The sequence below is a fragment of the Diaporthe amygdali genome (assembly GCF_026229845.1).
Source record: "Diaporthe amygdali strain CAA958 chromosome Unknown NODE_2_length_3802984_cov_64_841326, whole genome shotgun sequence".
In the NCBI taxonomy this organism is placed as follows: Eukaryota; Fungi; Ascomycota; class Sordariomycetes; order Diaporthales; family Diaporthaceae; genus Diaporthe; species Diaporthe amygdali.
This window is the reverse complement of record NW_026517022.1, coordinates 1,898,480-1,922,532: the sequence shown is the minus strand read 5'-3', so window position 1 is coordinate 1,922,532 and position 24,053 is coordinate 1,898,480. Positions and strand designations below refer to the sequence as shown.

The window sequence follows — 24,053 nt, the reverse complement described above, 5'->3', positions numbered from 1 at the left end:
CCTTTCAGATTGGTATCGGTTCACCCAGACTTTCCAAATGGAAATACTTCGGGCAGTGCTTTACCATCTGTCTGATGAGACCAGAGAATGATCCAAAGCACACTCGCCATATCCCTTGTTCTTTTCTCCACTCCTTTCACATCTACAGAATCATTGCTTGATCAGGATTAATACCTGCAATGAACCTTCCAGTACCAAAGCTTCGATGTTCTCTCCTATATATAATGAAAAATTGGCCATTTACAGGAGACGAACATGTTGTAGAACCTCTTACGTTTCGCAGAACAATCACTTGGATGTTATGAACTTTATATACCTGATTTTTGTTGCTTATCAGCTTCTATGTTTTCATACAACGGTCATTTATGATAATCTTCTGTTGAAGGCAAATATATGCTCACGCAAGTATTTTTGCTGGCAATAGTTGTATCTGTATTATAAGTGATAGATCCAGGCTTCCACAAACTCGCTGCCTGCACGTGGACCAGGAAATATCGGAGGGTTCCGAAGGATTCTCAGCTTACAACTCCAGATCCTATTTACTTCGAGATTTCCATCCGTTACGTCTTTATCAACCAAATTCCAGAGAGTACTATTCGCCATCTCCACCAAGGTGGTCAGAAACAGCCCCTAGCTGCGCCTTGGCGAGGGTGTAAGGTTGCCACGAGCCGCCGATGCTGCACAGCCTGGGATTGCCTGATTCAAGGTCACGGCCATCCCAGTGTGAATGATATATAGCCTTGTTGCCCAATATTACGGCGCTCTCGTCAACAAAATTGGCCAGCGAGACCGTTTCGCCATTTTCAACAGTAGACACAATAAACCAGTGAGCCTGCGGGCACCTCAAAATGAAGCCGGTACTCATCAACGGCGGTGCGTCGTTCTTTGGCAAGCGGCTTCTATTTGTCATTATCTATTATATCCAAATTTCGATTCGACTGTTCCGCCTGCATGTTCTCGGGCAATGGCGTCGCCCGCGCGAGGAACCCAAAATCGCTCTGTATCACGACCGCGGAGTGGCTTTGATCCAATCAGTCATTCACTTGATTCCTTTAACGGTAGTGGTAGCATTCATGGTTTTGAACATCCGCTCGTGGTACTGGGGTGACCCATCCACAACGGTACTCACAGCCCTTCAGTTCGCCGCCAAATTCTTGGAAATTATGATGCAGACCTCACTGGGGACAATCTTGATGAGCATTGTTCGTCATCAACTGCTCGGGGACCGCGGACTGCCTCTGGGGAGCTTTCTGGGCCCGTACAGCGTTACCGACATCTCGTATCTGTGGTCTTTGGAGTTCTGGGGGGGACTTACTTCCAAGCATGCTCGTGTCAGACAAAGGCTTGTCCTTGGGATCGTTATGTCGGCCTTGGTAGTCTTAGCCTCGCTGGTCGGCCCGTCCATCGCTGTTCTTCTGATCCCGCGGCCAATAGACTACGCAACAGGCCATTATCTCATCTTGCTTGACGAGCAGGAAACTATATCTCCAAGTAGTGTTGGTCTGAAAGGAGTGAATCTCACGTGAGTGCAGACATACTTTGACCAAGCAAGGTGGATACAACGATCATTTCTAACGTCTCAATAGAAATGAAATTGCTTTCCGAGATGACCTGTTTCAAATCGTCCGGAACGAAAACAGCGACATTCAGTTCACTGATCAATATGGCCTGACTCGAACAATACCATCCCTTGAAAAGGATCCTGGATTCCTTCCATTCTTTCCCAACCCAGCCCCCACCATTGGAATCGGGACTCTTCCAGCTACGCTCATGTCAGAGGCTCTTAGATTTCCAGGCTTCTACTTCTTCAACGGGTTGCGGATAGAATCGACGCTAGAAAATATTGCGAAGACAACCACATTCCAACCTTATGTTCAAGGCAACTGCGGGACACAATGGCTCAACGACACACAGGATCCCAACAGCACCTACATAGTCTTCGGGGATATCAGTCCAGAAGTCACCAACCTCACATTCGCAGATTTCATTGACATTATCAATTCCGGCACGCCCAACAACTCCACAACGGACACTACGATCATAGTGTGGAACGATGCGCCCGAACAAACAACAAACCACTCCATATTGATGGTCCAGGGAAGTCTGCTAGAGAATGGCGAGGAAGATCATGAGAACGCTGTCGCAAAGGCCCAGGCTTGCGTCATTGACGCCATATGGGCAAACACGGTTCTGAATGCGACCAGGGATGTGGTTTCAGAGTGGGTTGTCAACTCCGAACTTGGTTCCAAGAGCAGCCAGAACTTAGAGACACAGCTCATCAAGATTTCCTCGGATTGGGCAATCAAGGTTATAGACGTCTACGTTGAATATCAGCCAGACCTCAGCAAAATGCCGCTGGCCAAGGTCTTTGCCCTGGCCCTCGCGGGCATTGCCCCAATGCCGCCAGACATCACATACGGGCCTTTTGGCTGGAAGGAAGCCCACACCGATCCCATGTTCAAAGGCGAAGAGGCCGACGCGGTCTCGCTGTCCCAGACACAGTACGACGCAGCCTCGGCCTACTTCCAATCGAACCGAGACATCCTGTCCAAGCATAACGATGTCATCTTCTACGCCGCTGCTAATTGGACTGATCCTGGAACGCTTTATCACTATGAGTTCAAAACCTATCGCCAGGGCTACGGCTACGACAGCTCTAGCGTTCCGGTCCTGCTGTCTCTCATCGTCGTGGGCTTATATGCTCTGATAGCGGTTACGCATCTTCTGCACACCGTCATTACTGGCTACGTCGGCAAATCGTGGGACACCCTTGCTGAGCTTTTGTTGTTGGGACTTCACTCGCAGCCTCCTGGGGTGGCCGCCGCCGCCAATACTACGGTGGGAGTCGAGACTGTAGCCCCTTTCGAAGAGCCCGTAAGTGTAAGGATCAACGAAAATGGGAGGGCGGAACTGCTGTTTGATAGGGATGTACTAAACAAGCGGAGGGCATTGAGCAAGGTGGAAGTCAATGAAGCTTATTGAGGTGCGTCAATGTTGATATAGTAGTTTCTAGCTTTGAATACCCGTATCTTCAATCAGATACAACTGCGCGGAATTGTCCACACAAAGTCGCTTAATTCTCAAATTAAAAGAGTGCTTCAGTACTTGAAGGTCAATATTTGTCATGATATACTTCCGCCCGTGTGAGAAAGTATCAGCATTGCGTTGGTGCTCCGTGATACTCGGGCGTCAACGCAGCAGACAGAATTGATAATGTGCTTGCAATTAGATATGAAGACTCGGTCCGTTTAATTCTCAACCCGAACAGCACGACCTCGGACAGTACACTTTCCAGCATATCAGCTTCCGAAATATCACAATAACTATGTGTCTCAGAGTTCCATGACAATTGAAAAACCATAAAAACAACACTAGAAGGTGACTTTGTAGATCTCTACACATCGTTTCGCAATCTACAATGCCTGCAACGAAGAAGAGGAACTTTTCTGTCAAATTTGACAATGTTTACGTCAGACAAGCGAGTAGCGAGCCACTATACGATCACGCCCTCGTTACTGATGCTTGAGTAATGAGATCCCCAGCTTCATGTGGGGAGCGGAGGAGGGTCTGCGGCTCGCCCCGCTCCGTGACCCACGAGAGGTCATATCGGTAATCGTCCGACCCATCAATTCGCGATGCAAGCCTCTTCTTGAACAGAGGCCCATATTGACCGTCTAGATTTACCTGTGAAAAACGTGGGTTTTTCAGGACTCAAAATTGCGCTTCCAATGACCCTCGTTGTGAAAAGCCTCGACAAGAGATTCGCGGAACACTCCCGTCCCCTTTCTCCCATCGGCTTTTCATATATGTCGCTTACGACGGCCGATATCGCTAAAATATGTCCTTGTCAGCATCCGTATGTGATGTCAAGCTAAGTGTCGTTATTGTATCTGGGATTGTTAAAATCATCAATCCTGCGCCAGGAGGTCGATGCTATGAAACCTTCCGATGTGGACTACACGCAGCAAGAATTCACAGGCACAGGAAAGCATTCTGCACATAGTTAGGAGGCAGAGGTATCTCTCGAAATTCTTCCGAAGACCCGTCCTTTTTGCACGAGGTTGGCTTATATTTCCAGGTATGATGCCGAGGTATCTAAAGCTTTTATCTACGTACTGCGGAAGGATTTTGCATCGTGTTTTACAGATTTGATCGAACCACGTGTAAATACAATTACATCTTCCACATTACATATTATTATCCAAACATTTGTGCCCATCCAAAGTAACCTTCAGCCGTTGTCCCCATTGCTTTTGGATCCTTAGAAGAGAGCAACGAGCAGAGCAGCCAGGGCTCCGAGCCCAGGCAGAGCGACGGTGCCCGCAGCGGAGGCGGCAGAGCTGCTCGAGCTGCTGCCGCTCTCAGTGCTGGTGCTGGTGCTGCTGCTGGTGCGAGTGCTGCGAGAGGTCGACGAAGACCCCGATGCGTCGGTGCTGACAGACGTGGAGGTGGAGGTCGACCCAGAGGTGATGGTCGACTCGGAAGCGGAAGCCGATCCGGAAGCCGATCCAGAGCCGGAGGCGGCACCAGAGCCCGTGGCAGACCCAGAGCCCGTGGCAGATCCCGAGGCGGAGCCAGAGGGTGCGCCAGTCTCAGTAGCGGAGGCACTGGTTTGGGTGATGCCTAGGTTCGAGTTGAACTGGCTCGCCAAGGAGGCCTGAGCAGCGACGGCGGAAGACTGCAGGGAAGCGAAGATAGAATTTCGCTCGGCGCCGGTTTCTGTCACGGCAGTCTGCAAGGAGTACAGGGCAGATTGGATGCTGGCCTGTGCCGCAGCATAGGATGCTATTGTCGTTGTTAGCCTGCGTACAGCAGGAAAACAGAGCCGTGCTGAGAATGGGACAAGACAAGACAGGGCGAGACTAACCTGCGCTAGATGCTGCTTCGGCTTGCTGTAGAGTTGTCAGTATTGGCTGGACATACTAAGGTGGAAGCCCGTGCGAGATGGTCCCCTTTTCTCTCCGTTGTCTTCCCATTTTTTGGCTCTCCTCCTTCACTTTGGCATCACCCAGATCCATTGAGCCTCACTTGCTCCTTCACTTAGTTCCCATCCGAGGAACAGGGCTCGACGTCCAAGTTATTCCAGAAGGTAAAGAAAACATGACTTACCGCGGCGACGACACCAGCCAGAGAGGCAACAAGGAAGTGAGTCAGCTGCATTTTGACTGTGTTTTGAAGCGATCAGACTATGGAGAGTACTGTAACGAAAGTGACGATATTTAGCGGTCGAAATTAATAACTGAAGAGACGCAAAGAATTTCAAAGGAAAAGCATGCAGAAGATGTACGCCCCAGCTGCGCTCACTGAATATTTATAACTCCTCGATGGACCCCAGGGGAACGCCTAAGACGGCACCTAACACTAGCTAGGGTCGGCGGCATGATGATGCGACGGCCCCGTGCAGAATTGTAATTGCATCGGCATCTGATAGGGCAACGCGCCCTACGCGTCATTAGCGCTATATATTGCATATACGGGCAGGTCGTATCCAGGGGAACCGTGAGTTCGCCCGTGGCCCGATCAGTTGCCACCCAGCCAGTGCCTTTCACTCCTGAACATGCTCGGAGAGTATCAGGTTAGTAGCCAAGTAGTCTTCAGCGTGTCCGAGCGGCGGCCTCAATACCCATGGGCAATGAAGCATTTCGAGGATGGAACAAAGTTGCCGAAGTGTTTACTGCCAAGTGGTCTCGCCAAGTGGTGAGGAGACCGTCACCGACCATCTTTTGCTGCACTCGGCCGACAAGTGGGTCATATTTCTGCGTCATCGTGGGGAACCCAGCGAAATCGACAGGCCACTGCATCCCATGACAAAGGAGCGCTCCATGACGTTGAAATACGAGCCTGACTGTCAGGTGAGCTACTGTGCCCATTGGTGTCGTCTTAAGGCGTGATAATCGGACACTGTCTGATGTTGATCGAAGGATGTGGCCCGGAAGCGAATTGGGTTTGTTCAGGCTCTGCTACTGGTCCACCACAGCCCGGGAGAGGAAAGGCTAAGCAACCCCACGTTTTCATGGCTGAAACCTGTGTGTGTGATATAAGGTGGTAGTGATACTACACGAGAGGACGGTGGTACTTGTTCTGCAAAATTGCCCTGTTGTTGAGACGCTGCTTTCAAACTCAGCTGAAGGCGATCCATGGAAATGATTGGGGATCTATCTGCCGGACGTCCCCAAACGGCAGTCTGCTCCCTGCAATATGGCTGCAAAAAAGAGAACAACAATGCCCGACTTTAGATCGCCGTTTGATTCGGCCGCTCATGACCGAGCTAGCACCATACGAATTGGTCTAGTCCGGGGAAAAGAAAAGACACCCAAGGCTGCTTTTCTACGCCAAGTCCGTTTCAATCTCTGGGCAGGAGATGAGGATGTTTCAATTGGGTCTCGTGACTGCGTGAATAAAAAAAAAATTTGCCTGTGTCCATCTGGAGTGGGAACTTGAAGCCGTCTCTCATGTGTTGGGTGTTTTTGACGATTCTTGACTTTCAAAGCAGAGATCCTTTGCCTTGACGAGACTGTTGGCTAAATTCAACTTCCTAGGCCAAAGGTCCATCGTGTGTGCTGTCGACAGAAGGACATATCAAACCAAAGGCTGATTGACTGGATGATTGAGGTGCGACTGTCTGCATCAATTCCGACAAACCCATGTGGAGTCTGACGCCCATGTCTTGCCTTTTGAGACAGTACTCATCGAAGAAGGGACTCTGCTGCAGTGTAAGTCGTGTCTATGGAGTGTCAGGGTCAGAAGCCAGGTCCTGGATTTTGAAGTCGTCGGTGTTCGCAGCAGAGATCCCAAAATCCTGTGCAGTGGTCGAGAGTACATCGAAAAGCACTAGCCCTGCAGATAATCCAGGTTACCCCGTGGGGATAACCTTGAATGAGCTTATCCCGCTGTAGCTTATTCTGCAGGAGCTTATCCCATTGGAAAGGTGTGCTGATCGACTCACACCAAAAACATTTGGGATCCTGGTAGGCCTTGGAGCTGCGCTGCTCCTGCGTTGACAGGCTGACAGGTTGCTTGCTGCCATTGAGGGGAGAGTAGGCTGGGGGAGGGTAGGCTACGGTCTCTAGGGTTGGACCCTGGCCGCCCGGAGCAATTGCTTCGACTTATACGTCATCGTGAAGCACAAGTATGATATTCAACTCCCATTTCAGGGACGCCACAGACCAGTGAACCAATGACGAGTATGCCCAACTGCGATTCCGTCACAAGAATGCCAGCGGCTTAAGGCCCATCGCTTGACTTCTGGATGTCAACAACGCACCTCCATCTGCATCCCCCTCCCAAAACATCAGCAGTGAACTGCAGCTTGCTTGAACCACGGCATCCCTTCGTACACACACCAGAACACTGAGCTTTTACATACTCGTCATGTCTCAACGCCGTGGCATCGTCGATTCCATCCACGCTAAGGCCGGCGAGGTCGGGTAAGACGTCGATCTTGCGCTCTTCAAGTCTGACTGATCTGATATGATAACGCAGAAAGGAAGACTTTGACAAGGCCAAAACTCTTGTTAATGATGCCGCGCGAAGTGGCTCATACATGTATGTGGCTACTCTTTCTAACCTCTGACTGTTATGACGCCGAGTTAACTTGTGTCTGCTCTAGTTATCCCATCAAGGTAGAACATTGTATAACATGTCCGTCCCAAAAGGATCATCTCTAACGTACGCATAGGGTATCGCCTACTTCATCAGTCATCGGGCACTATGGAGACCGTTCTTGAGCAAGCTTGGGCCTACTCTCGCGCTCAGCGCTGGAGTCCTGGCAGGCATGTTTGCATTCACCTACCTGCCACAGCTCGCGGTGCTGGTCTTCGTGGAAGGGCCGCTTGCAGTCTTCTCGACCGTCCTACTTGTTCTCAATGAGAGCTCCACACTTGTGTCGACCATCTCAAAGACCTGGGTCCTCCAGGAGGCTCTCCTTGACACTTTCGACGGAACACTTGTAGCCAGAAACTCCACGGACCTGGTCAAGGGTGGCCGAGAGATCAAATCTGGCAGTGATCCTATTGCCAAGCTGGGCAAGATTCTCAGGAGCCCTTTTGAGCGGTTCACTCCTAGTGCCCTGATCAGATACGTTATGTATCTACCCTTGAACTTCATTCCTGTTGTGGGGACTATCATTTTTATCACCTTGCAAGGACGAACACGTGGAAAGGGTGTCCATGATCGGTACTTCCAGCTGAAAGGCTGGAACAAAAGACAAAAGTCAGACTGGCTTCAGGAGCACGTTGGTCCGTATACTGCGTACGTTATGATCTTGTTGGAATCGTGATATCTTGCAGATCCTGTGCTGATTTCGTGTGAAATATAGCTTCGGTACTGTTGCTACTCTTCTTGAGATGGTCCCCTTCGCCGGGATTTTCTTCTCTTTCACCAATGCAGTCGGGGCTGCCCTGTGGGCAGCGGACATCGAATCGAAGAGCACATCCATGACACGCACAACGGCACCGAGCCTGCGCGAGGCAGCTCGAGAGGCCGAGTAAGAGACCAGAGGACCGGAAACCCCCGAAATTCTTGGCTGTGTCTCAGTTTTGGAGGATTTGATGGTCACGGACCGTGATCAAGACGGAATGCATGTGGCAGGTTCAACGGACCGGATACTGCGTGGGACAGCACCTAAGATTCCAAATCTGGAACCTCATGTCATCTTTTTCAGCAAATGTACCAAGATCGGCAAGTGACGAGAGGTCGTCAAGATAATTCTTATTCTCGCAATTCACCTATTGACCAGCTTGTGTTCTGCTCAAGAAGAATGAATCTTCCGAAGTCCCCATGCTCAGTATTGCCTCACCGATATCACGGCAATTTCTTAGTCCAGGAATCGAAAATTTCTGGCCGCACAGTCGACGCAAACAATACGGGGCGCTTGCTCCCTTCGGGGTGTGCTCAACCTCTATTTGAACGACCTCCCATTGTTTACTCTGCATTCCTGAATGATTCCGGCCTGGCAATACATCAACACCCAAGGCTGACGACAGTACGACAGTAGCTAGCATCTTGGAGAGGGCCAACCCCAAAGACAGTGTTAGCATATGTAATAAGAACAGAGCTGTGTAATCTGTTGTCACGCTTTCTAATGTTGTGCTAACGCAAAGCAACGTCTGATCTGTACAACGTCGATTCTGCAGGAACGGACGGCACAAGGGAATTCCAACCTCTCGTACGGCACGATGCAGAGAGGTCCAACAGCCGGTCATTGTTTGTGCTCTATGATCTGGCTTCTACTGTGTGACATCAATCACCACCGGCAACAGCGTCTCACAGCCCTGTACGCGAGTTCCACCACGGATTGCTTTGTCGCGTCGCAATTGTTCGAGTATTGTCAGATCTGCCACGAAATGACGCGCAACCTGGATCCTAGCAAGGAGTCTTGTCCGCCATGGCATTCTGTATGATGCATCACGAACGTCAACATGATGTTCTACAATTCTTGAAGTGAGTTCTACAAATTGAGGATGCTCTAGGAACACGCCGTCGACCTTGCCTTCGCTTGTAGGCCTGGCATCCCTTCCGGGTTTGTCTTGCGTGAGACGACACGGCATGGCTTCAAGGACGTCGTATTTGCTTCTCGGCATTGATCTTGAGCTACCGTGGTCTCCAAGATTGGCGAGCCCGACCATTCCCTTGGGACTGCCATCAGAAAAGACCAACGAATGATTCCTATTCTACGCAGAGGCTCACACTCGTGGTGACAAAGTGGCTCGCCTTCCCGGCTCTTCCAAGAACTGTCATCTCAACCTTGTTGGCAAGAATTTGAGTTTCAGTGGATTGATATGGTAGCAGTTCGACATGTTTGTCCTACTCATCGAGTGACCTTTGTGAAAAGGTGCGACCTGTGCCTCCGTCTCATTCTCGCTAGATATCTGAATGAAGAGAAAGTCCTCCTGAATCAGAGGGACGTGGTTCCTCCCTATTAGAAAGTACCTCACTTCTCCCTTGCCACAGGGGTCTATAAGTGCTTACTGAATGTATTTTCGTGGAAGAGATATCTCTACTCTGAAATTGGGCGTTTCTCAATTCAATGCTTGGGGTACTCGGTCAAACAGCGCCCCCATCTTGCCAGCTACCTCCACCCCTGAGTCCAATAACTTACTAGAGTCTCTAACCTCAATCTTCGTCTCTTTGCTGTTGTCGGGATAACAAAGGAAGCACATCATCATGAGAACAGCAGAAATGTTTGTTGAGCTTGTTTCGATCCTTGCTCTTCTAGGATTCGCTATCGGTGTGCACACCGACCAGGATGCAGGAGACTTAGAAGCAAGGTCTGCTCAGCCTCAGCCGTCTTGGGTGGATTTGGGCCCGTTACCATTTGGAGGAGTGCCTCATGAGGAGGACGTTGTCGTGGAAAAGTTTCCGCTGGATACTCTGATAACACGAGCATCCAACACAGCCGACAGCACTGAGCAGAGTGAGTTTACTCCCTTGGTTCCCTAATAAACACTACGCTAATAATGTGTAAAACAGATGACTGGTCGCTCGACTCCATGTTGACAGAGGCTCCTGTAGCTCACATCACTTCACCTTCCAGTGATGAGTCTTGGAAGAAGAGGCCTGACCGTGAATTGCACCACCATCCTCAACCATATGCAAGTTCGAGCTCAGAGGACGATTACTATTCAACTGCCAGGTCCTCCATCTCCTCTACCTCGTCTGAGGGCTACGATGAATCCTCTTCGTCGTCATTTGATCATACCCGCTCCCACAAGTACGGACAAAGTGTATCGTCTGTCTTTACAAGCAATTCGGAATATGGAGATGGAAGCTCCGAGTCCAGCAGTAGTGAACATGGCTACCACAGACCATCCAAATCCCCACATAAATCCAGAGATCATCACCACTGGCCTTCACACTGGCACTCACACAAGGGCAAGCATACAAAAGGGCCGTGGACTGTGAGCACTCCACTGGCCTCCAGCACGTCCACCGCAGCTGCTGTGACCACATCGACCTCGACTTCAACTTCCACAAGCCTGGTTTGGAACGGCTCACCAACAGAATCGGGAACTACACTTACGAGTGCAGATGCGTTGAATACTTCCGTGGTGCCGAGCTTCACATTAAGAAACCCGTTCTCAAGAAACACTTCCACGGCAGCGGTTCCTTCTGGGCCGACATTGACGCCTAGCCCATCTCCATCCGGGAACCTCACCAATGTGACGATTCAAACTAGCTTCCCATCTATCACAACCTCGCCCCAATCCACGGTCTCCTCATCAATGGGCAATCGAACCGTAAACGGCTCAGCTACGTCGACTAGTTTTATTCCTGTCAACTCGTCCTCCTCGATATCAACTCTTAGCACATTCCCTCTGTCAATCTTCACACCTAACGCTACCACCGGGTTCGAAACCCCGGCCACGAGCGCATCTGCTACAATGACTGCTAGCTCAAATTCCTCTGCACTCCTGAACAGGACAACAACCATCACAGGATCCAGTGTTCATACAGTCTTGTCGGTTTCTGTGAAGACGAACACCTCGGTGACCTTGACGACAAGCACATCCACCTCGTTAACAACAAGCGTGTCCACAGCGAGGACAAGCTCAGCACCATTTCCTCTCACCAACAGTACTTCCTCCTTCGTATTCACCGGAACCCTCGTGACTGGCACTGGCCCAAATTCAACTTCGACTGCCGAGCCTACTGGCGCAGCTTTGACATCTTCGAATGCTACAGTGTCCACAAGCTTGCCGGCGACATCCTCGTCGGCTGGCCTGAATGAGACAGCCACAACCTCATCAACCCCAGTCTCGCCACCGTTTCCATTGAGCAACTCCAGTACTTCTGTTTGGGCAACGGCATCCACGGCTGGCACGACAATATTATCAGCTGGGCCTGTGGCGACAAGTATGACAACGGCACCCTTCCCTCTGGTTAACTCCACATTGACTGCAGGATCAGGAACCTCAGGTATTTGAAACATTTCCCTCTTTTCGCCATCAACTTCATGATGTCTGTTCTGGCTGCTCTGCTGCCACACATGGACGCCCATCACTGCCATACTCATAAATGCACGAATAAGGCTGATGCTTTCTCAGTGTCCTCTTTCCTTCATCCAACGTCTGCTTCTGTCAGCATAGAGTCCATCACGGTGAATACCACTTGCATATCGACAGAAACCACCTTGACGACTGACACAACCTTCCTTACTTCTGTAACAACCTCGACGGATACGGCATTTGCGGGCGTCATCTCTGGGACGGTATCTCTTGTGACATCTGCACCGTCAACCCGCAGCTCGACTTGAATTTTGACTACGATGTCGTATCTATCTCTCCGACCCCATCCTTGGGAGCACCTTTCAGTATGTGTGTCAGAGCCACATGCATAATACGAGCTGCCACGGGGGCGATAGTGTCGAAAACAATGTCGGAGAGTACTGTATTCCAAGCACGAGGCGGACAATTGAGATGAGGATCTACGAGGGGACGTTTCGGAGGATTCCGTGTTGGTATTTCATTTAGAGGACGATATTAGAGGGCAAGTGACTTTGTTTGGGCTTCTTCCGCGCGCCATGGGTAGTTTTGGTTCATAGAATGCAAACTCGTGTATCTGGGCACTTTCTAATGAGCAGATATCCCGGCGAATTGTTATAACGACCTGGATCTGTTCTGGTTGCCCGAGTGCTCATCTGGCACGAGCGCTCAAGAGATCGCTTATGTGATAGGAGTGCGACGTGGGGACCATCACTTCCGTGGTGACTTGCGCCTCTATGACCAAGCAGAAGGAATTGCAGTGCCCTTTGCTTGGAAGCCGGTAAAGCGACACTTCGGCAGGGGCTTGTCAAATGTGGACAGAATTCTGGGCAACTGTATTGGATCGCGCATCGGAACGGGGGGCTTGGAACAGGAGCTGGCTCGAGAAACACTGCGCAGACTAGGGCATGTAATATTGAGGTTCAATTTCCCGTCAACTTACTTGACACCGTTTTCCTATCCACTTAGATCACTGTCCCCTTCACAAGTAATGAACAAGCAACCTGAGACGAAGAGAAGAACCAAACGGCCTCATGTCCATGAACAGCAAAACTCCAAATGATATGCAATATGTGTGTGCGTTCCAGTACTGGACCTGGATTATACCTTGCCATTCACATACCCGTCCCCCCGACTCAAGGTCGCAAGGACAGCGTAACTTTTTTTCCAACCTCAAGAGCACCCAAGCGCTCAGATGCTTCGTTCGTCCCCGTGCAAAGGAAAAGGTCGAAGACAGGCTCTCGATGCCCTGATAGCTTCGAATGCCATGCGTTGCGTTAAATAAAGTAGGCAGAAGAAAGCAATGCAAAAAATATACATGAATGGTATTCCCCCAGAAATCGCTTGCGACTATGCCCTCGCTCGCTCGCTCGCTCGCTCGCTTGTTCAGATATGGGCATATGTTCCATCTCTGTATCTGTAGAACCACCTTGCTGGTGACTTCAAACTGTTATTCACAAGTACGCAGCCGTACTGCTTATTACGTCTCATCCTCCTCCCTGATTGGTGCAGGGGTACTCCTCCTCTCGTCGCGCCTCTTCGGCCTCCGCTGTCGGGAACTAGAAATGTTACTCGCGGAATCGTCAGGCCGCAACTCCCAGTCCGCATCGATACCCCAATCGTCTGTCGACTCGGAGGCGAGGCTCTCTGTGTCCGCCCACTGGGGCCGGTCCATCCCAGGCACGGACCCACCGCTCTGGGGAAGGACTTGGATACCGCCGTTTGCGTCCGAGGCGAGACCATAGCCGCGGCGCTGCTGCAAGCTCATGGAGAGGCCTGCTCCACGCTGCCGGAGGGCTGTGCGGACGAGCTCAGCACGCTGGTGCAGAGTCTCGAAGGCGTCTTCCAGGGCCTCCATGCCGACGTAGATTTCCCGCTCGAGTTCGGCCAGGACTGCAATTTCGGACTCTTCGTCGTTAGAGACGGCCTGTCTATTTGGATACGCAGAACTTGCGCCAGATACGAATGACGCAGGGGTGGTGCCCCTGGAGAAAGGGGTAGTGTTTCTCGTGCCGATACCCAACGCCGGTGTGAATCGAGCAATATTATTCGGACTCATGGTTGCTCCACGAGAAGGAGGGCCGCGCTGTGGGAAAAAGTTTGGTGTCGCGCCCCGCGACGGGCCCGCTGTAGGTGTGACAGCGTCATCATCGTCGGCATCGGCGCCTGACCAGAGAAACCCGTCGAAGCGACCTGATATGAGGATCTCCCATTCGGGTGGGTTGATGTCACATATCGTGCTGAGTAAATCATGCATTTGTGGGTGCTTGACAAGGTAGCACACCGTTTCAGCATCGCGTGGTGCCTGCGGTAGCCTGTACAACCGCTGCAAAGCCAGACCAGACTTGATCACGAGATCCGCACGGGGTTTGCGCAAGGGCGTTGGCGCTCGGAGGGCGGGCTGGAGTTCTCGGGCCCCGGTGAGGAGGGCATTGAAGTAAGGTCGATCCTCATGGTCTAGGGCTGTGAGGATCGCGAACGTGAGGGTCTCGTCGTCAACATCCTGAGGGGGAGGCGCAGGAGCCTCGGCACAGTTCGTCAGCCATCGGTCCACGGCTGCCTTAACCTTCTTGGATTGACGGAGATAATGCTCCCTGAACTCCTCCGCAATGTCGGGGTCGATTTTCACAGGCGAAGACGGCCGTGGGGGCTCGCTGGGAGTATCTTCAGGTGCCTTGACTCCCAAAGTCCCTATGTCAAACGGCGGCCAGGATGGGATCTCTACACGGCCGCTGACCCTCTCCAAAACCTCTCCCCAACCTAAACCGCGATGCCTCTCCGCATCTCGCTCGCACATTATGCAGCTGCATCCCTCATCTGGCAAATCCCTGTTGAAAACATCCTCCAATCGGTCAAGCAGCCTCCTTGCCACCGTTCGATGACCCGTGGCCACAGCTATGGAGCCGCGGTTGGTCAATACATCCTGGTACTGGTCCAGCAGGTTGAAAAATGGCGCAAAGAGCGTTTCCGCGCCACGGAGCGGAGGATTGGAAGGCCGTGTCCCATTTTGTCTAGGCAGAACGGCCAGGAAGTTCTTCGGCACAACGTTCGCAAGGCCACCGTTTTGCATGAGATAGTCGACCCTAGGGGCCTCCTGAATATTCAACGGGGGTGGAGGAGGTGGTGGGGGAGGATGCGGGTTCTGTGCATTGCTCACGTCCGTGGCCGGTGTGGGAGCTTGTTGAGGGCGTTCAAAGCGCATGTGATACGGTATGCCGTGCTTGTCATCGTGGAACATGGGAGGCGGAGGGAACTGAGGGGTCGTGTTCGTTGGGGTCTTTGGGGAGGAGGACTCCTGAGCGGACTCCGGAGAGTCGTCGATGACATCGATTGGATCGGACCCGGGCGGCCTGAGCGTATTGCCGGAGACAGACCTCTTTGTCGTAACCGACGTAGCGGCAGATCGTGGGCCACGCTCGCTGCCCGCCGTATCTGTCTCGGCATACGGAGCTTTAAAGTCTGGTGATTTGACGAAGGTGGCCTGGCTGGACGACTTGGACTTCCTCGAGACCTTGGATGTCTCGTCTGTCTTGGATGTCGACCTCGAGACGTGAGACGTCCTTGAGCGTGGCCTGTCCTCCCCGGTGTCTTTCAGCCTGACAGAGCCCGTCGTCCTCTTCTTTTCCGAGGAGAGATTGGTGTCTGGTGGACTCGGAGGGCGGCTGGTCTTGCGTGACAGCTTCCTCTTAGAACCGAAATCAGCCGACTTTGACCGCTTGATGTCCTCGCCTGCGCCAAGATCCGTAGTCTCAGGAGTCAAGGGATCTGTGCCGGTCCCCGGAGCGGCGGCGGAGCTGGTAGAGAGGTCATCTTTGCTGCCTACAGACTCCTTGCTGTGGGCCTTGCTGAAGGTCGGGTACGGTATGTGGACTCTGTCCCTGCTCCGGTTCAACTCGGGCACAAGATCAGTCATTGAGGAGTTCTCGTCGAGGGGTTCTTCGATGCGGCTCTTGGAGGAAGCGTCCCTAAGCTTGTGTCGCCGAGCGGAGCCGGACTGAGAGACGTAGGAACCTGTGGCTATGACAGGATTAGAGGATTTGTGGGATTTGTGGTGCCTTCTGGACTCTCTATCACGGTCTTTGTCTCTGGTTCTCTCCCTGTCGCCCTTGGTTCTCGAGGATCGCTTTTCCCTGGGTACGTCGTCGACATCGACGTCGCGATCTCTAGAAGACATAGTCTCCCTTTCCCATCGGGGGTGGTGTGATGGGCTTGCGGTCGCTGCGGCGGGGTGGTTGTTCCGAGGCTTGGGCTTTGGGCGGGGTGTAGGCGCTGGGCTTGTGTGCAGTTTGACTGCGAGGCCGAAAGTATCGTGGTAGTAATCGAGGAGGGGGGTTACGAGACGGCTGTGAACCTTGACGTAGCGCGGCCGGATTCTCCTCGTCAACAGGAAACGAAGACCAGGCGTTTCACGACTTAATTCCCAACTGCTTCCTCGCCGTGGTCGGGAGATTTGAGCTGGGTCACTCGAGCTGAGGTGAGGCAAGGTAGGGTGAGGTGATTTCTGGGAGGAGTCAGATGGCCGCTGGCGAACGCAGTGGCAGACGGAGTGAGTGACTGACAACCATGGAAGTCAAGATCACTTGGCTCCAGGGCTGCGGCGTTGTGCCTGTTGGTGGCAGGGAAGGCAGGACAAGAGGAGACGAGGTGGGATCGCAGCCAGTCGGGTGGATGCTCGCGGTCCAAGGATGCCTGGGACATGCTGGGGATGCGCTGAGCAGGGGTTGTTTTCAGGTGGTGGCCCTGCAAGATGGCGGGATAGTCTGGATAGCCAGGGCAGGGTGGGGCGGGCATGTCAGTCGTCACTGCATCGAGGATGAATCGTCCAACAACAAGAGTCGAATTGTCGGTCAGACATGGCTCATTCCCACTCTGCTGCATCCCTCACCACTTGCGCAGCCCAGCCCAACAATCCCCCAGCCGACAATGTCGTCCAGTCGTCCAGTCGTCCACCCGTCCCGACGCCCTGGATCATCTGTCGTTTTCCCACCCCTCTGCCAGGCCTTTGACCAGGCTGCTGGGGACGTCAGCCGGTCAAAGCTCCTCTTCCTAGTGCAGCTGTCCGGCTCCGTTTGATTCAGCTCGCCGTCTACAGTCCAGAACTCAGCCAAACGGCGACAATATCGACCACAGCAGTACAGGACGCTCTGCAGAACGCTCACGCACTTGCAGTCCTCGCAAAGTCTTGGGTACCATTGCTGCACCTCATCCTGCAGTTGGGCACCAAGTTCCCGTTACGCTGCTGCTCTAAGCGCCGTTGGACACCCTCGGCACTGGCCAACCAGCAGATCATGCAGATGTGTGTGCATTTGGGCCCCGACCTGCCTTCTCCTCGGCTGTTCCACCCACCCGATTTAGAACTGTCCATGTCCACTACTGTGCACAGCTCGCAGGGGTCTCAAAGCTCCACGTAGGAACTCGAGAGCACAAAAGGGACACCGGCGTTCACATTGCCATCCTACAAGACGCAATAGGTTCTCCCATAGTTGATTTATCCCATGGGCTGTTATCCTACTGGAAGCGTATGCTGCTTATAGTTGCACGCTGACGTTCAGTATCCCTGAGACCTGCCAAAGCGTACTGCCTGAAGAACTAGGAAGCCCGACACGAAGATTAGGTTGATGAACCCGAGACATATCTAGAGTCGACTGCTCGAGTATCTATCAGCTACTGCAAAAGCTTTCCCGGTACACTCGTGACGCAGAGAGGCTACAGGAAGATCGCTGGGATGGCGTTCGTCCCAGAGCGGTGTACGCCTTGGGTCGGATCCCCAGATCCATCACGAGGGAAACTTTACCACCTGCATACTTCCAGACAAACCTTGCTGCAGATATATGAGGCAGATGAACCCAGATCAACACAGGTATTCACCTGGTCCTCGGAATGAATATGCGGCAGGGTGCCTTCCATGTCACGATCTAAGTCATGAGCCTGTCCACCAGCACCTCTCTGCTTCTCCCACTAAACACGCCTGTCATGATTGCAGCCAATTGTGTCTAAACACATCAAATATGCTGTGTCAAGTCCTGCTCATGCCGGATATTTTACCTCTTAAGAATCTCGTCGTGGACCAGCTGCAGAGGTCTGGCCACCCCTCCATGCCAAGCTGCGAGCTGCACAACGGCTGGACCAAGCGATACCCATTCGAACCGAACCATACGTGATAGATGATGTACGAGACTGGGCTTGCCAGAGGATTAGCATTGGAATGGGTGGGAAAGTGGCCCTCAAAGCAAATAAGATCCTCAATGACTGAATATTTTCTACTTCTTTTCGGCCGTTTCTCTGTGTCAATTCGCTGAGCTGCATTGCAATGCTCACGTCTCCTGTGCTGCCACATGATTTGCGGTTTAATTCAACATAGGTCAACCGGCAAATTGAAGCGTCTCCCCCAGAGCCAAAAGGAGCCCTCAAAAAATGACATGAAGAAGCCGAGATAGAAGTAAGCCAAAAAGAAGTTCGACCAAAACCATGCAGCCCCGTCTAGTGCATCACTATAGTATACACCGGGACTCATGAAGCCAGCGAGGACAACGGCACCTAAATGAAGGACGAGGATTTCTGAGGCAACCATTGTCCATATTATCGCGTTTGGGGCATAAAGTTCTTGGCAAATCCGGAACTCGTCGAGATTCTTCGCGATATAGTTCCTAGTTTGGACTGGGAAGAGGCACAAGTGGTGCAATACGGCGGAAGACTGGAAGGAGCAATGAGCTTCGGCACATCAAAAGGCCATAATTGTAGAATCCCCAATACCTGCATTTGAGACCGTGCCAGATCAGGGAGACTGAAAAGGCTCACTCCGTGCTCTTGTGGCGAGACCAGCTCACTCAACACAGCACCGGAGCTGCTATTATCAGCGCTTCCATGGCTCCGGCCCTCCGGTGACTCTGTGAGATCCCCGCGTGACTTATGTTTCTCTTTCTTTATCTCTGATAAAATTAGAAACCAGTCTTTGAAGGTCGCGATATGTACTAACCTGCAAAGGTCTCTGCAATTGCTAAGCCAGTACCGATCAATAACACAAGCGGTAGGATTTGACCAAAATTCGGTGTAAATGTGACTGGTGACTGGTCTAATGTCGGATCACCGCCCCAGATGAAGAACCAGGCCAGCGCACACAGGCTGTACGTTGTGTAGAAAAGCAACCAGGCGATCTCTGCGAAAAATGAGAGCCTGAGCTCTCTCATCACGACGCCTGCAATAGACAGAAAAGGTACGTTTTTTACACCACCACCGGGGGCAATAGCGAGGTGAGCGACCCTTTTGATCCGATATTTGCACGACTGATCCATATAGAACTCGATATCGCGTTGTCTGGGGCACCCAATATACTTTGAGCATTCTTTGGCCAACCAAACGTCAGGTGCCTTCCTGCAGAGTGGGAAGTACACCTCGAAGACTCGCCTTGCATAACCACCAGAAATGATGACCAATACGGCTATGGTTCGTTGGGAAACCGTTTGAGATTCACTGATGCTAACGAGCGAATCCAACCCACAAGTGAGTGTCACTGCAGAGTCGATTGACTGAACGAGGACCAGTTGAGGGAGGAGCAACCCGACGGCAGGTAATATCAGGCAGATCCTGATACTCCGTAAGTGTTTGTGGGCGTCGAAGTGGTCCCGCAAGATCGTGAGAGATGAAAGGTGGACGACGCACGACAGCAGCGCTAGATGCACGGCGATGCAATACGAGTAACCGGAAACCTTCTGGTCCAGCCCTGCGACTCCAAAACGGATCAAATAGATAGCGAAAGTCAGGGAAATACCGGTAACAAGCTGCTGGTCGCCGAGGCCGAGTATAAATTTCTCGAGGGCATCGACTCGTCGGCGAGTATATTCTTCGTCCCAACCCTTCGGCGAGCGGAAGGCGTCTAGTATGAAGTTATCCAGCCCGTTGTACCTGTCAGGACGAAGCGATCGTGACCAGTACCCGTATATGATGGCTGTTATCATCACTAGGATCGAAACGGCAAATGAAATGAGAACCTGTCGTAAAGTCAGCTGAACTCAGTCACCAGAGAGTGAACAGATTACGACGCTGAGAGAAAGGCGTGCTTGAGGAGACAGAGCCAAAGCAGGCGAGAAAGAGAATGCTTGGGCTACTCACTCCGAAGCCTGCCACATCTGGATCACTAAATTGTTCCGGCAGGCACTGATCTGGTGAATCTGAGGCCATCACAACAATTTTTCACACGTTCAGGGGGGAAAATGCCTAGTGTATCTCCGGACTCAGCTTTGAGCAGATCTTGCTCTTGTTAAAGCAATGCAGCACTGTTCCCTCGGATACTTCCCTGACGTTGCGGCTTCCTTCGTGACCCCCACCCCAGGCGCGAACTTCATGAAATTCCTTCTGTGAGCGGGGGACGGCGATGGGGACCGGTTGTGCTGCATTGGGATGCGAGTGGGATCGAATCACTTTGAACGTGGCGCTGTAAGCGATATGCATGTTTTAAAAAAAAACAGAAACTTGGCTACGCAGCTGAACTTCGCTGCAGTAGAATATCCTTTTCCATGTCCCCCAAGGGACACGATGCCTACAATGTGTTGGATGAAATATAGCTAAGGACAATAATTTGATCCCAACTTAGTGACCGAGCTCTATACAATGTAATAGAGTGCCGGAGCGTGTCACTTCCCTCTAATCTCGCAAGATCTTACTGGAAAACCACATGGAGTTTCCATTAGATGACTGTAGGCACACATAGACTCGGGCAGCCGGCCGTGTAGAACAAGTATGGCTTTATTCGAAGACCTGATATCTAATGGAACAGCAAGATTTATTGCTCTCTCTATATAACCCAAGCAAGTCCATCCCAACGCTAGTAAACCAGATGCCGTCTCAGATGGACGGCATCGCCCGTCTATTCTCTCAGGTTCTTTTTCGATTTTAAACGCCACACGAACGACCAAATCTAGAAGCGGTCCAGCAGGCCCTGGCTCTCCAGCATCAGCACGATCTGGTGAACGATGGACCGGACGGTCTGCTTCTCGGCGTCAACAACCAGGTCGGGCTTGGCGGGGGCCTCGTAGGGGTCGTCCACGCCAGTGAAGCCCTTGACCTCGCCAGCACGGGCGCGCTTGTAGATGCCGCGCTTGTCGGTCTTCTCGCAGTACTCAAGCGGGGTGGCGACGTGCACGAGGTAGAAGTCGCCGTACTTCTCGACCAGCTCGCGGGCGTGCAGGCGGGACTCCTCGAAGGGAGCGATGGGCGCGGCGATGACAGCGGCGCCCGAGCGGGTCAGCTCCGAGGCCACGAAGGCGATGCGGCCGATGTTCTTGTTGCGGTCCTCCTTGGAGAAGCCCAGCTCCGAAGACAGCTCCGAGCGGACCGTCTCGCCGAGGAGCATGGACACGGAACGACCACCCTGCTGGTTCAGTGTCACCTGCAGGGCGCGGGCGATCTGGTCCTTGCCCGAGTTCATGTAACCCGTCAGGAAGATGGTGAAACCCTGCTGAGCCCGGGGAGGGTGGGACTCGCGCAGAACCTTGACGACCTCGGGGTAGGAGAACCACTCTGGGATCTCACGGCCACTTCGCAGTCTTGAACGCAGCTCGGTACCAGAGATGTTCAGTGTCCGGACGTCCTTGGGGATGGTATCCACAGGGGCGTACTCGTCGCTGTCGGGCAGGTAGGTCATCATCTGGAAAGGCACGACCTCGATGCCGAGCTCGTCACGGTACTTCTCGACGGCGTATTGCGCATCGTAAGGGCCGTAGAAGTCGACACCCTTGCTGTTCTTGCCGGGACCGGCATGGTCACGACCGACAATGAAGTGGGTCGCACCATGGTTCTTTCGGATGATGGCGTGCCAGATGGCCTCACGGGGGCCACCCATACGCATGGCCAGAGGCAGCAGACCCAGAACGGCCATGCCGTTGGGGTATCTGGGGAGGAGGGCCTTGTAGACACGCACACGGGTGAAGTGGTCAATGTCGCCAGGCTTAGTGAGTCCCACAACGGGGTGGATCAGCACGTTCGCGTGGTGAGAGCGAGCCGCACGCACGGTGAGCTCACGGTGAGCACGGTGCATGGGGTTACGCGTCTGGAAAGCGACCACGCGGCTCCAGCCCAGCTTATCGAAGTGCGACCGGATCTCCGCAGGAGTGTCTGGTAAATTGTCAGTACTGGGTTCGCCTGGAGAAGAAATGCGGAATCACTCACATCTCAGGTCGACGAAGTCGTAGTGCTGCAACCGGCTGACGGCCTCGAGTTTACCACCAACGTAAAATTCGCCAGCCGTGTTGAACAGGTACTTGACGGCCGGGTGAGCTGGGTCGTTGTCACCGAAAACCTCAGTAGCCTCAAGAACCCTTTCGATATCATTGTCAGTGGTGCAATTCGTGTAAAGACTTCACACACTAGGAGACCTAGAATGCTAAGTGCTATGAAATAAGACTCACTTGTCGGGCTTGTAGATGTCCTCAATGGTCAAGATGGCCAGGTTGCGGTCATCCCGGAAGTCTCGCAGTGTGATCTTCTTGCCCGGCGCAAGGCCAAGCTCATCGATCTCGGACTTGGACACGTCCAGAGTGATAGGCATGGAGAAAAGAATGCCATTGGTGAGACGGTTCTCCTTGACGACACTGTTGCGCGCATTTGATTAGAATTTCACTCGTCTAGAGCCTCAACCGCTCCGCAGATTGTGAGCTCTTTGAGCTCACAAACTGTCTCTAGAGGGCGGGTTGCAAACTCAGTTGAAGACATACCCATAGTAGTCCTTCTCGTTCATGAAACCTGCAATTGCGTAACGAGTCAGCCGTCACGTCACCACAACGTCCCATGCTCGGATGAGTATCCGCAAATTGACCAGGGCTTGAATTGGCATCTGGGTCCTCAGCCGGCCGCGCAATGGCGGGGCACAATGCCTTGGAAACTCAATGGAGGATCCCCGCCAAATAGAGGCACAATATCTGGCAAAGCCAGAGTGTCCCCTAGTCGCCGCTTGAGCAGCATTGCCATTGAAAGATTCAGGGGCCACATTAAGGAGACAGTAATAGTAATCGTTTTTACTAACCTTCGAGGGGAGAAAAGCCACCGTTGAGGATCAGCTCAAGATCGCAAAGCTGGCGCTCGGTCAGGACCAGAGCAGTGAGAGACTCAGCCTCAGCCGCGAGCTCATCGTGGCGAGGAGCATCTCGGGCAAGCAAGTCCTTGAGGACACCACCATGAGGGGGGTTCGCCATCGTTTCTGAATATGAGATCTCGAATTGGAAATCTGAAATCGGTCGCGGGACACGGGTCGCGGGTCCGGCTCGGGTATGGCGCAATGCGGCTATCGGCCGGGAGTAAGTCAACCGCAAGCACGACAGCGAAAAAAATGCAGACGAGGGAAGATTTGCTGGCAGGAGGTTGAGAACAGAGAAAGAAGCCAAGGAGGGAGGAGGATGGGAGGAGCCAAGTTTATTAAGAAGTCGAGGACAAGAAGGAGGCGACTCGAGTCTTGTATCTTGTCCCTTCTCCGGAGGATCCCCAGGGATTGTTATGTAAGGCCGTGGGTCACCACCCGTGAATGACTTACGAAACCCGTGTGGAGGATAGCGGTAGAATTCGAGTACCTTACCTAGATAGACTGGGTATTCCTTTCCTGGTCACTGATCACTGTGCTGGCAACGGTGTGCACAAGGTCCGGGACGCCTGAATCGAGACAAGAAGTGGCTTTGAAAGAGGGAGGGTGTACTCGAAAACCAGTGAGTGTGAAGAGGCTGCTGTACTTCTCGGTTTTGTGATTATGTCGCACACGAAGAACTACTTGCAGTCCGGGACAAAACCGGAGTCCCTCGGATACTGTTTTGACCCTGATTTCTTTTAGCATAGGCTCATGGCGTCTAGAAATTTTGTTCCATAGCCCCAATTGCGTGATCGAGGATATCATGTACACCGATGCCGTAGCCGTGCCGAGAAGGTACTTCCGCGGGGTGGCGCCAAGCGCGATAGGCTACCCGGAGTCAGTCTACGGCGGCAAGTTGGGAGCCTTCCGCACAACAAGGCTCGCGGATGACGTTCAGGCGACGGGACTGTTGCCTTCCCCTGTCAGCCATACTCGCTGTTGACGCCTCCAGGCCATCTGGC

General features: G+C 52.6%; 9 protein-coding genes across 9 annotated transcripts; 3 read left to right on the top strand and 6 right to left on the bottom strand.

Moving 5' to 3' along the window:
• Window positions 1-848: 848 nt before the first annotated feature.
• Window positions 849-2,982, top strand: J7T55_011925 (uncharacterized protein; the record flags this gene model as incomplete). The annotated part of the gene is made up of 2 exons (XM_053136760.1): window positions 849-1,522; window positions 1,587-2,982. The coding sequence occupies 2 exons, from the start codon at window positions 849-851 to the stop codon at window positions 2,980-2,982; spliced, it is 2,070 nt and encodes a 689-aa protein (XP_052999730.1).
• A 519-nt stretch (window positions 2,983-3,501) lies between these two features.
• J7T55_011924 (uncharacterized protein) lies at window positions 3,502-4,134 on the bottom strand (the record flags this gene model as incomplete). The annotated part of the gene is made up of 2 exons (XM_053136759.1): window positions 3,502-3,684; window positions 4,117-4,134. The coding sequence occupies 2 exons, from the start codon at window positions 4,132-4,134 to the stop codon at window positions 3,502-3,504; spliced, it is 201 nt and encodes a 66-aa protein (XP_052999729.1).
• A 127-nt stretch (window positions 4,135-4,261) lies between these two features.
• On the bottom strand, window positions 4,262-5,160 carry J7T55_011923 (uncharacterized protein; the record flags this gene model as incomplete). The annotated part of the gene is made up of 3 exons (XM_053136757.1): window positions 4,262-4,785; window positions 4,868-4,892; window positions 5,110-5,160. 3 exons carry the CDS (start codon window positions 5,158-5,160, stop codon window positions 4,262-4,264), a joined length of 600 nt encoding a protein of 199 aa, XP_052999728.1.
• A 1,564-nt stretch (window positions 5,161-6,724) lies between these two features.
• Window positions 6,725-7,292, bottom strand: J7T55_011922 (uncharacterized protein; the record flags this gene model as incomplete). Its single annotated transcript, XM_053136756.1, has 3 exons — window positions 6,725-6,799; window positions 6,858-7,105; window positions 7,265-7,292. 3 exons carry the CDS (start codon window positions 7,290-7,292, stop codon window positions 6,725-6,727), a joined length of 351 nt encoding a protein of 116 aa, XP_052999727.1.
• Window positions 7,293-7,371: 79 nt separating this feature from the next.
• On the top strand, window positions 7,372-8,489 carry J7T55_011921 (uncharacterized protein; the record flags this gene model as incomplete). The annotated part of the gene is made up of 5 exons (XM_053136755.1): window positions 7,372-7,427; window positions 7,483-7,545; window positions 7,610-7,622; window positions 7,679-8,250; window positions 8,318-8,489. The coding sequence occupies 5 exons, from the start codon at window positions 7,372-7,374 to the stop codon at window positions 8,487-8,489; spliced, it is 876 nt and encodes a 291-aa protein (XP_052999726.1).
• Window positions 8,490-10,179: 1,690 nt separating this feature from the next.
• On the top strand, window positions 10,180-11,131 carry J7T55_011920 (uncharacterized protein; the record flags this gene model as incomplete). Its single annotated transcript, XM_053136754.1, has 3 exons — window positions 10,180-10,414; window positions 10,471-10,711; window positions 10,888-11,131. The coding sequence occupies 3 exons, from the start codon at window positions 10,180-10,182 to the stop codon at window positions 11,129-11,131; spliced, it is 720 nt and encodes a 239-aa protein (XP_052999725.1).
• Window positions 11,132-11,446: 315 nt separating this feature from the next.
• Window positions 11,447-12,198, bottom strand: J7T55_011919 (uncharacterized protein; the record flags this gene model as incomplete). The annotated part of the gene is made up of 2 exons (XM_053136753.1): window positions 11,447-11,977; window positions 12,106-12,198. The coding sequence occupies 2 exons, from the start codon at window positions 12,196-12,198 to the stop codon at window positions 11,447-11,449; spliced, it is 624 nt and encodes a 207-aa protein (XP_052999724.1).
• Window positions 12,199-13,461: 1,263 nt separating this feature from the next.
• On the bottom strand, window positions 13,462-17,187 carry J7T55_011918 (uncharacterized protein; the record flags this gene model as incomplete). The annotated part of the gene is made up of 4 exons (XM_053136752.1): window positions 13,462-16,271; window positions 16,541-16,783; window positions 16,867-17,067; window positions 17,145-17,187. 4 exons carry the CDS (start codon window positions 17,185-17,187, stop codon window positions 13,462-13,464), a joined length of 3,297 nt encoding a protein of 1,098 aa, XP_052999723.1.
• Window positions 17,188-20,895: 3,708 nt separating this feature from the next.
• Window positions 20,896-23,167, bottom strand: J7T55_011917 (sulfate adenylyltransferase; the record flags this gene model as incomplete). The annotated part of the gene is made up of 5 exons (XM_053136751.1): window positions 20,896-22,091; window positions 22,146-22,294; window positions 22,385-22,567; window positions 22,691-22,718; window positions 22,999-23,167. 5 exons carry the CDS (start codon window positions 23,165-23,167, stop codon window positions 20,896-20,898), a joined length of 1,725 nt encoding a protein of 574 aa, XP_052999722.1.
• Window positions 23,168-24,053: the final 886 nt, after the last annotated feature.